Source organism: Ochlerotatus camptorhynchus, unplaced genomic scaffold (assembly GCF_037179485.1).
Source record: "Ochlerotatus camptorhynchus isolate MF236.1 unplaced genomic scaffold, CSIRO-AGI_Acam_v1.1 ptg000070l, whole genome shotgun sequence".
In the NCBI taxonomy this organism is placed as follows: Eukaryota; Metazoa; Arthropoda; class Insecta; order Diptera; family Culicidae; genus Ochlerotatus; species Ochlerotatus camptorhynchus.
Window position 1 is genome coordinate 1,211,733 of NW_027040560.1, and position 11,344 is coordinate 1,223,076.

The 11,344-nt window shown below is 39.1% G+C and overlaps 1 protein-coding gene across 5 annotated transcripts in view; it reads right to left on the reverse strand.

The window, feature by feature from the left end:
- LOC135697438 (uncharacterized protein CG45076) overlaps positions 1-9,696 on the reverse strand; it is a 36,840-nt gene extending 27,144 nt beyond the window's left edge. For 2 of the 5 annotated variants that reach the window (XM_065217118.1, XM_065217116.1), the window contains exon 1: positions 9,359-9,696. In XM_065217118.1, coding sequence (XP_065073190.1) covers positions 9,359-9,442 — 84 coding nt within the window. In that variant the 5' untranslated portion in view covers positions 9,443-9,696. The remainder of the gene's footprint in view (positions 1-9,358) is intronic. The other 3 variants (XM_065217121.1, XM_065217120.1, XM_065217119.1) reach the window with 2 other exon arrangements.
- Between the last annotated feature and the right edge of the window lie 1,648 nt (positions 9,697-11,344).

The window sequence follows — 11,344 nt, forward strand, 5'->3', positions numbered from 1 at the left end:
AGATCTCAAACTTTTTTCGATAGCTACCTAGCTACGATAGCTAAGCTCGTGAACCAGCAATATTTATATACAGATTTTGTAAGACCGAAATGACCTTACATATTCCAAATTGACTTGAAAACGCCAAAAAAGTCTTTCATGATTTCCCGAAACCCAAACATTTAAATGTAGTAGGGGAAATGACGGCTTCGGCATGACAGGTTATTTTCGGCAACTCAAATTGAAACGCTAATTACACTGGATTTTCTTATGAAAACACTTCGCTGAATGCTTTAAAACGATTCTTCAGGCTTTCAGCTTCAAATTGAATATATTTTTACCACTGAGAAAAAGCAATCTAGCAGGATTTTCTTGAAATGAAACACACGCACTATAAAATGCTGCTGATTTCGAGTTGCCGATGAAAACACAGCAGTTTAACACGCAGCTCAAATAGAAAGGTTGCCGAATAAAAAGATGTTGTCCACAATAGTCGCTCTCACTAGAGAAGATTGGAGCTTTATGAAAGCGTTTCAAAACAGTTTTTGACAGTTCTTTCGACTGGAATTATTAGAGCAGCTGGCAGCAAAAGATTGTAAACACACCAATACTGCATATGTGTGCGTTCATCAGAGAAAAAGGCTATAGAAAGATTGTCACTGCTTAGATTGCCGAGAATACGTATATTCCCCTACACGGTAACCAGCGTAAACACATAAATGAGTAAAAAAATACACATTTTTTATATTTATATGCAGCAGTCAAAAAATGTGTAAATTTGGAAATCTTAAAATGTGTAAAAAAATACACATTTTAAGAATGTAGTACCAATCAAAAAATGTGTATTTTTATACTCATTAATGGGTAAAAATAAACTTCAAACTTTGCTGCATCCTGTTTCGTTGACCGGCCTTCGGCCGCTAAGCAGTGATTAACAACAGTGAAATTAAGGAACTAAGGTCCAAACTGGACAGTGTAGATGGACAAGCTAGGGTAAGCGATTTATATTATTTTCATAGCTAAGTTTAAGAAGAATTTTTTTTTCATAATCAAGGTTTTCATTGTCCGGTGTCTGGCTGCGATGAGTTCCGTGGCAATCTCGTTAAGGTTAAAACTCATATAAAGAGATAAATGTGATAAAGATAAAAGATATAATAAATTATTATTGTATCCGAGAATTCTTTATATTATCAGTGACACAAATAAGAAAACTCCGAAATAAATAGAAAAAAAGCATGCTTTCCCATCGTATTCAATTTCTAGAAATGATTACTTTTTACACATTTTGCTGTAAAAACCGTTATTGAAAAATGTGTAAAAAATACTCTTCTATTGACGTTTGCTGGGTTTACACATAAATGTGTAAACGCAGTTTACACATTTTATGAGTAGGCCCCTTTTTTCACAAAATGTGTGAAATTTTACACATTAATGTGTTTACGCTGGTTACCGTGTAGTAAGACTTATTAGAAAACCACATCAAAACGTTGAAATACTAAAAAACTTGAACTATTTTTGCCCGGCGAATCTATGAAGTTGCGTTTCTTTAACAACTGAGGTAAACTTCTTCTACATATTAATAATCCGTCAAATGTAGAAAAAATGGCAGATCAATGTTTATAAAAGTAAAACGTCTCGTCTAACGTCTCGTCTAACGTCTCGTCTAACGTCTCGTCTAGCGTCTCGTCTAACGTCTCGTCTAACGCCTCGTCTAACGTCTCGTCTAACGTCTCGTTTAAACCAACTGCAGTCCGCCTCTATTGAGATTTTATTTATTGAATAAATCAAGCGTTCAGAACCATAAGGGCCTAACTGCGATTGTCAATTATCTTAATAGATTTTCTCTTTGAGTCACTACAGTTCGGTGGCCGCCAGAGTAGCACAACAACGCGACGAAATGAATACATAAAAATCCTGAGGCCTATTCTGCGCCGCGAGTGAGGTGAGGTGACTCGCTGTTACAAGTGAGATGACAACAGGCATGGAAAATCATTTACATTCATTTCGTGCATTCATATACATTCATTTACCTATAGGCAGGGTTCCTTCCATTCATTTCGGCAAAAAAAATGTTTTATTAAATTATGGAATAATAAGATATTATGATAATATTTTGTTTGCGTAAGCAACAAGAAAATATTGTAAAGTTTGTGTTTAACACATAATACCTGCCAATTTTGCTACATGAGAGTCGCAATAGGCGATTTTGTCATTTATCTCACCCATTCTTCGCTCTTCACTCTTCGCGAAGAGGCGATCAGAAAACCACTCATTGTGACTCTGACAAAGCTAAATTTGCAAGTTTTATGTGTCAAACACAAACTTTACAATCTTGTCTTGTTGCTTACGCAAACCAATTATTATCATAATATCTTATTATTCCATAATTTAATAAAACATTTTTTTAGCCGAAATGAATGGAAGGAACCCTGCCTATAGGTTTTGTTGCTTTTAATATTAGCTACAAATTTTTCCAGAGACTCAAATTTGTATCTCTTAGGCATTGATGGACCAGAGCGAACAGAACCCACCATTGTTTTTCAGTGAATGTAAATAACGTTCACGGAAAAACAATAACAAGTTCTGCCCACTCTAGTTTGTCATGCATAAGAAGTACAGATTTGAGTTGTTGTTAAAAGTTGTAGCTAAAATTAAAACTTACAAAAGCTTCATACATTGGTTTACAGAATTCTGTTGATGAAAAAAGTTAGAGGCAAATGAATGTAAATGATTTTCCATGCCTGGGGTGACAATAGTCACCGCGAGTGAGGTGACTCCATTTGATTTGCACGGAGAGTAACCACACTCGCGGTGACTTTTCTCTCTTCACTAATGACAGCGAGTCATCTCACGTCACTCGCGGTGCAGAATAGGGGGGAATATTATGTATTATTATTCCTTGCGTTGATCGCGTCGCTCTATTGCGTCACTGTAGCCGCACCCTTAAGTAAACGAATTTCCCGACTTTTTATCAACTCAAAAAAGGTCGTTCTGGTTAGCAAATGCACAGAGACATGCTAATCCAGCCAACAATTATAATTAACAAAAGAGAAAAGCAACGAAGAAAACCGATCCTTGCATTTAGGCCCTTATGCTTCTTGAAAGCTATAGAAAAATGTGCGCCATGTCATCGCATCGCCTGCTGTGATCTTTTCAAATTACAACAAACATCGCCAGGAAAACCCATTGCAGCTACATAATATACCTACAGATGGACTTGGCCCACTTTGTCCCGTCATCGAAATCGGACCAAGTCCGCGCATATGTCTTGGCCGTCGCCGTCGTCGTCGTCGTTCACCTTGAGTTTTCGGGACGAAAACCGTGAAAATCGAAACGTACACGTGAGTTTCGCCCGACCCGAAACGTCAAACCGTCGAGGAAATTTCACACATGGTTGGTGCAAAGCCAAGAAACAATATCAAGAACGAAAACAACCCGCCGTCGTCGTCGTCGTCGTCGCATTTACCACTGATTGATTGCGCATTCCCCTGTGTCTGTTCTCTCGTTCAGCCCTGGCTTTCCACATGCGGTAGAAGTTATTGTGTTTGGGATGTAATTTTAGCTCTCCCTTTCCTGACAGCGACCAAACCAACACAACAAGCGAGCTATCTTGGCACTTGATCGCCCCCGTTAAGTGGTGCTATAAAGCTAAGTTCAAATTTCCGGCTATCAGAGCGGGTGAGGCGAAGGGGGGGGAGTTCTTGTTTCGGGGTTTCGAGGAAAATTACAAAATGGCCACTTTTCACGACGTAATTGAATCGCGCGATTATCACACAGTTTCTTTCACTTTTCACCGACATTTCCTGTTATAACAGGTTGAGGAACCAGATGATTTACGGTGCTACGTCAAGTTGATGAAATGTGAATTAAACTAGAAATGTTGTTTTTTACGATCGACGCCTGCTTTTCTTTTGTTTTCTTTCGGCCTAGACGGGGAAGCATTGCTCTGTTCGTGTTGAATTAGATCTGTTCAATGCGATAGCTTAATCGTATCTTACTGTCGAGGAAGAGTTTCAAACGTGTCTCAATTTCTTCGTTTTTTATCTGCTTTCGGAGAACATCAAAAAAATATATATTCAAAATTCGTACGGTTACGATTCGGCAGCTGAAGAAACTAACGGGTTAAAAAACAGTTACGCGAATGGTGACATATGTGAAACAATTTTATAGAAGTGTGTTCGTGTTGATTGTTGCTCATTTCGTTCGGGGGCGCTTAATTTGTGAACTCAAACCAATGCATGCTGATTTTTTTGTGTGTTTTATTTTTCTCGCTCTGACGGATTGCAATCCAGTGCACCGTTCGGGTTTTCCGTGTCACAGAAAGCAATTAACAACACTGAAATAATATTGTTTCACATTTTTGGATGTGGTTGGCCTAGTTTGATCAGCATTTTTTTAAAGGAAATCAGGAAAAGTGGGGAAGAAGGTTTTAGGTTAGGTATTTAGAGTTTTTGTGCTGTGGAGATGGAGGGGTTTCAAAGCTCAAGGTAGTTTACTTGTTTGGTACTTTAACCTTCTCCTTATTTACGGGGAATCGGCAGTAGTTGTTGGAAGCATTATTACTATTGGTTGGGAATTGGAAATAGCACAGTTTGTTGGTTGTCATCATCAAAACAATACACACAGTTGCACTGGATCAGTTGGAAATTTTTTAAATTTGTTGCTGATTATACTTGTAGGCCGAGGGAAATTTGCCTCGATTTTTCTCGTATTCGATCAGCTTTTAGCGACAAAGCTCGGAAAATGTAACTTAGTTCGTTAGCAAATTCGCTTTTTGCGAAATTGAGTCGAATTCGAAAAGTAAAGATTGAATCTTTGAATACCCTTCTTCGATGTGTATGAAACTTTGCATAGTTGTTTGACATTTCAAATGTCAATTTCAGCGGCGCCGTTGGTGTAGTGGTAAGCGTGATTATATCTCACTCCAGCAGGGCTGGGTTCAATCCCAGTCGGCGCCGCCGGTATGTTCTGAGGCATAACATCTCTGATCACGCCTTCCTTTGAAAGGGAAGTAAAACCGTTGGTCTCCGGTTCATGAGTTGATGGGTCAATAGGTAGGGTCCAGGTTTGGGAGCTGCCTTCCTGGCGTCGGTAGCATTTGTGCTCAGCACGGATAAGATCGACGCAAAACAAATCAAGAGGAAAAATTCAATTTCGTTTTCACTGCCTCTGAAATAGAGCCATCTTTTGCAATATGGCACTTTGCACAAAGGTGAAGTAAAATTTTGAAATAGAGGCGGCAAAAAATCGAATGAGACGAACATTCCCTAGCCCCAGAATGCATCAATCTTCCGGTCTGTGATTTTCGGGACATCGAAAATTGTTCCAACTTAGAACTCAAAAATCAATGTTCTAGAATTTTAAAAATTAGTTTGTGTCCAAGATTATTTTAATTTGCAGTGTCGAATGAGTTCCAGAATCTTGGAGATGCTTCTTAGTTCCGGATCTTGAAATCGTTTGTAAAACTCAAAAACTAAAATAAAAAGTCTCAGAATCTTAAAAATATCTCCAATTTGTATATGTTTGAATCTACTTAATTCTTCTCATGATTTCTCCAGAATATCTTCAAAGTTCATTTTGGGAATCTTCCTGGTATTTCGTTATAGTTTTTCCGATAACAATTAAGGAATTTTCTTCATAATCTTTTAGAATTGAATCTGCAATTCTTCTTTGAATAAATTAATCCCAGCAAGTAATCTCAAAAAACTCCTATGGAATTATCATCCGAATTCTCTTTGACTTCTGCTCCGAAATCCATGAAATGTTGCCTTGGAATTTTTCTTGGAATAACATTATAATTCTCTACGGTATTTTGTTAAAATTTTATTCATAAATCTCTATGAACACTTCTTGAAATTGCTTTGGAATTATTCTCAGAATTTGATCGATTTCTCCTTGAAATCACATTGAAATCTAAATTATTCCATTGGAACTCTTCTCCTGATTAATCCAGAATTTCCTTAAAGTTCAGTTTGGGATTCTCCCTGGTATTTCCTTATAGTTTTTTTTTCGATAACAATTAAGGAATTCTCTCCATAATCTCTTAGAATTGAATCTGCAATTCTCCTTGGAATAAATTTACCTCAGCAAGTAAAAACTGCTATGGAATTATCCTCCGAATTCTGCTACGAAATCCTTGAAAAATTCCCTTAGAATTCTTCTTGGATTTAACTTGGAAATTTTATTCTGAATGTCCTCAAAGTTCATTTGGGGAATCTCCCTGGTGATTCTAACCATAATCTCTTAGAAATGAATCTGCAATTCTCCTTGGAATGAATTAACCTCAGAAAGTAATCTCCTCGGTTATCTCAAAAAAACTACTATGGAATTATCCTCCAAATTCTCTTTGAATTCTGCTCTGGAATCCTTGGAATATTTCCTTAGAATTATTCTTGGAATTACCTTGGAGTTTCCATGAAACTTTATTCAGAATTTCCTCAAAGTTTATTTTGGGAATCTTCCGGATATTTTCTTATAGTTTTTCCGATAACAATTAAGGAATTCTCTCCATAATCTCTTATAATTTTATCAGCAATTCTCCTTGGAATGAATTAACTTCAGAAAGTAATCTCCAACAACCGCTATTGAATTATCCTCCTAATTCTATTTGAATTCTGTCCCGAAATCCTTGAAATGTTCCCATGGAATTCTTCAAGAAACTTTATTCAGAATTCTCTAGGAACACTCCTTAGAATTGATTTGCAATCATTGTCAGAATTGACATCGATTTCACCTCAAGATTACTTTGAAATGCAAGACAACATATCAAGAAGACTAGCAACACTCCCGTTTTCTAATTCGACTTAAAATTCGCTCCAGTAGTTCTCCTCATAACCCATTTGGAGTAGTCTACAGCATTCCCAGTTATGTGTGAAATTATCTTTGAACACCCTTGGGTTTCCCCTTTGAATGCCCCTGAAACTATTCTCATATTATCTTGGAATTTTCCTCCTTTTCATAATAGCTATCCTCAAAAATTCGTTTGAATTCTCTTCATAATGTTGTTGCCATCATCATTGTCATTTCCATTCAAAACCTTTTGGAATCAAACCCTCTTAAGTACACATCCGCTAGGTTATCTAATAAACTAAAACTTACAGAAGAGTTTCAAAATTATATTGGAACAACCATAAAATTCTTATCATCATTCATTTGAAGCTTTCTTCACAAAATCCTTAGAATGCTCCCGGAAACTCTTGGATTCAACGGGAATCACCGAGTAATTCGTCTCAGCTCTACCTTGGAAGTAATTCTTAGACTTCACTTGAAGCTCTTTTCATAATTCTCCCTTGGAATTATCTTCGGAATTGATTTGGAATTCTTTGGATTCACCTGGAATCAGAAAGTTCTCAGAGTTGCCTTGCAATTCTTCTCAGATCTACCTTGGCAGTAATCCTTAGATTCTACTTTAAGTTTAATTCTCTTCGGATTCACCTCAAAACTCCCTTGGAATTCTAGTCAGCTTTTGAGGGTGGAGTTTAGTTTAAAATATGCTACGTCCTTTATGGATGGTCAGAACTTTCATGAAACTCTTATCGAAAATACTTTGGAATACTCTTTGAAGTTTCCTTGGAACTGTATTCCGAATTCCCTAGGAATTTCCTTAGAATTCGTTTGTGATTATCATCAGTACTCCTATCAAGTTTTCCTTAGAATTACCATGCAATTCTACTCTGAACTACCATTAAATGCGCCTAAGCAATCCCTTGAAGTTCTCCTCCCAATCCGCTTAAAGTTCTCCTCAAAATTCCCTTAGAATTGTAATCCGAACTTGGAATTCTTTTTCCTCAAAATCCTGATGGAATCCTCAGCATTCTCTAAGTATTCGCTTACAGACCCATAAGAATTCCTACAGAACTTATAACAGCGCAATATAGAAATATGCTAGAAGAATTTCCTAAAATTTCACATGGTTTGTGCCAAGTCAGTTTCTTACCAAATCAGTTCAAATTTAGAGAGGCTAATCACGACTCGATTTGAACTCGTTTGAGCACTGTGAAGCGAAAATTCCCCAATACCCATATTCTGCGTTGCAACGGTATTGGCCGATTCTTGATAAACTATACCCAGTCGTGGGATTTCTGATCTTATCGTGCCATTAATTTCCATACGACCAATACATTTTCATCACTAAAACGATTGCTTCGTTTTACAAGTATTATCCGTTTTCCTTGACAACATGGAGCCATAACCATAAGCCATGAAAAGCTAGGACAAGAGTTAGTGCTCATGTCCCAACCGTCAGAGAAAAATGGAGCATCACTTAACCTTTGAAACCAAGCACGGAACGACGAGATGTCCACGTTTCATGCCCATGTTTTCTGCATCATCTTGCCCCTTAAATGCCGCACAGCAGAGCTGGTCGTTTTAGTATGTGTGATGCATCTTCAATGTGAAACATATATCAAATATACAAGAAAACTAATGGAGGTATATCCATCATTTTCCATGATGCTTTCAAAAACGGGCTGGTGTTAGATTAGACAACATGGATCAGAATGTCCTCCACCAATTTCAGCTGCTTTTACACGAAATTGCATTCTCAGAAAACCGAACTACAAAACCCATCTCGATACACTTTTTCTCCTAATCTTGCATAATTAGTTAATTCAGGCGATTCAGCTTAAAGACATCTTCTTCATCAATCATTCCAAACCGTATTCTGTCACTCGTGTTCTCTAATCCAAGCAGGCGAAATGGCACGTTCATCGAAACGCATTAATCTTACTCGGCCGCCGCAGTGTTCGCACGCACTCCAACTCATTAAACCGCTCATCATCCATCCACCAATTATGTCACACCAAAATTATCAAATCTTTCAACGACGACTTTCGCAATTTCGCTTTGAAATCCCCCCCAAACCAAAAAAAAATCAATATCTGCGCCTTTTTCTCTCGCTCCCCAGAAGAGTGTCCCAGAGTCCATTACTCCCCCGGTTTTGCGCGAACTCAGTCACATGTAATCCCACCACCGGTCTTCATCATTTTCTCGAACTTTTCAGCAAAGAAATTTTATTTTTGGCCCGGCGCTTAATGTTCCCATCCACTAGGCGTGGCACAGTATAATCTTCATTATAGCTCACAGTCCGACTGTTTTTTTTTTGGTTTCCCTGGCACGCACATGAAAATTCGAGCGAATAAAATTTTCCATTTTCAAAGATAATGCTTTCAACAACTGGTACCGATTTTTTACTCCCCGGGATCTAGTTCTCCACGGCACTGAAGGGTTCTTCTTTTGAGCTGTTGCTTGGAAACACAGAAGGACATTGAAAGGACAGGTCTACTTGGATCACTTTTGCTTTTCGCTTCAGGACACATTCAGGTCATGGGGGACAGTGGGGAAGGAAAAATAGGTGAAATTGGTGCAAAATGTCGCTCACCGTCACTGTGTACGACGAAATCGTTGGGCGGGTATAGGACGAACCGACCCGGCGGGTAGTGTAGAAGTCGCTGTCGTAGACCATTTTCGGGCTTTTCTTCACTGGAGTTACTCGAGGACGCACTACTGTTCAACTGCTCGGTCGCACGTTCTCACTTCGACTAACTCTAGAAGCTCGGGAAAGGCGAACTGTCGGTTGAGTTCACACTTTTTTGGCACACCACGGGTTCTCTTCTGTTTTCTGTTCCGGGGACCTGACTCGGATGCCGTTCGAAGTTGTTCTGAGCTGTTGGCCAACTCGCGGCCAACGATATACCTCTGGCGCAGCAGGGAGTTCACCGGATCGTGTGCTTGTTTGTGTGTGTTCGGTGTTGATGAACCAACGCACGCTTCTCATGCTTCGGACTTGGAGCATGGCCAACACTGAGATGTACTATACAGGCTACAGGATCGCGGGAGTAGGATGAACTCAACACTTTTCCACCATAAACCGCTTGTTTCCCACTGCTCACTGCCACCAGTTAATCATCCTGTTGATTCGAGATCGTGGATGAAATGTTTTCTCAATGTTCTATTAATATCGAGTTTGTCGGTGTTCGACTTGGAGCGAATCGGCAGATGGTCGTGTGTGGAGACAGTGTTGGAATTTGTGAAAGTAGAATTTTATGGCTTGACGTTCCGAGATGACCTTCAATCCAATGTCCAGTTGGATGTTGTGGGTGTAGCTGTAGATCTTTATAAGGATAAACTACGGACCTACAATGTAATGCGTCTTTGCAGTGAACGCTTCATTAATCAACCTATGCGATCTGTCATCACTGCCACAAAAAAAAAAACATTCTGTGAAGCCGCCTACTGTGTGAGCCAGTGCAGGTGGCCAATAGTTCATGCATGACGTCACGTGAAGGAAACTGAAGATAATTTTGAAACAACTGCGGTGCCATCATTGTATACGTGAACAGGAAACACAAACATTTCCTTCCGTTTTCCGATGACTGCCATATTCATGAAAAAGTAGCTGCATAGCCTGCTATGCGGGGTCAATCATGCGTCATTCTGTATTTTTTTGAACATTGCCAATAACTGACTTTGTTTGTATTTTGATTTTGTTGCGTTATTTGATTCATGTCTGGCATATCGGGGATGGGGATGATTTTTTTTTTCTGACTGCACCTATTCCGCCATCGCAGCAGCGATCATGGCGGCGCATATGAAATTATTATTATTATTATTTCAGCGAAGATATTTTTGAATATTTGCACACGACCGCCGGAACGGTTTCGTCGAAAGAAACTCGAAAATGTCTGAATGGGAATGGTTGTTTATTGACGCAATGCAAGGCGCTAGCGGACGGATGGGCGGCTTACATTGCGATGCATAAACAAAATAAAACTAAAATGTCATAGTTGCACCCAAGCGTTCATAAATATTTCTCTGCGTTCTTGACCCTGTTTAGGTCCCAGAAATAGTAGAAAAACCTCAAGGCGAATGTGGCGCCGACATTTTGAAAAGCGATTTAAATTATGAAAAGTGTTGCATTCGGTGAATTGTATAGTGTCAACAAATCATTTCGCAGTACAATGTCCACTGCTATGATGCTTCCGAAAATAGTAGTACAATTATATCATCGTATCATTTGTTTATCGCCCCTTCGGCTCTATTAATATGCACCTGTGAGTGATAGGAGGGAAATTCTTTGTCTGCTTCCCCCTTTCTTGCGCGAACTCTGTTGCAGTGCAATGACGAAGCCAAATACATGATCCGCGATCGTGGGCGGCTGTATAGGTGACAATCAAAACAAACCATTCACCGAATACACTGTTAATTGCTCCCACGCCAGTGAAAATCACCCTTCTAATTTAAATCAAGCATTATTCATCTCAGCAGGCCTTCACCGCGTGAGTAAAATGTGCCCCCCAATACAACAACAATAGCACGAACACACGGCTACCGTGATTTATTTTGGCTTGATACGCCAAATGCGAGC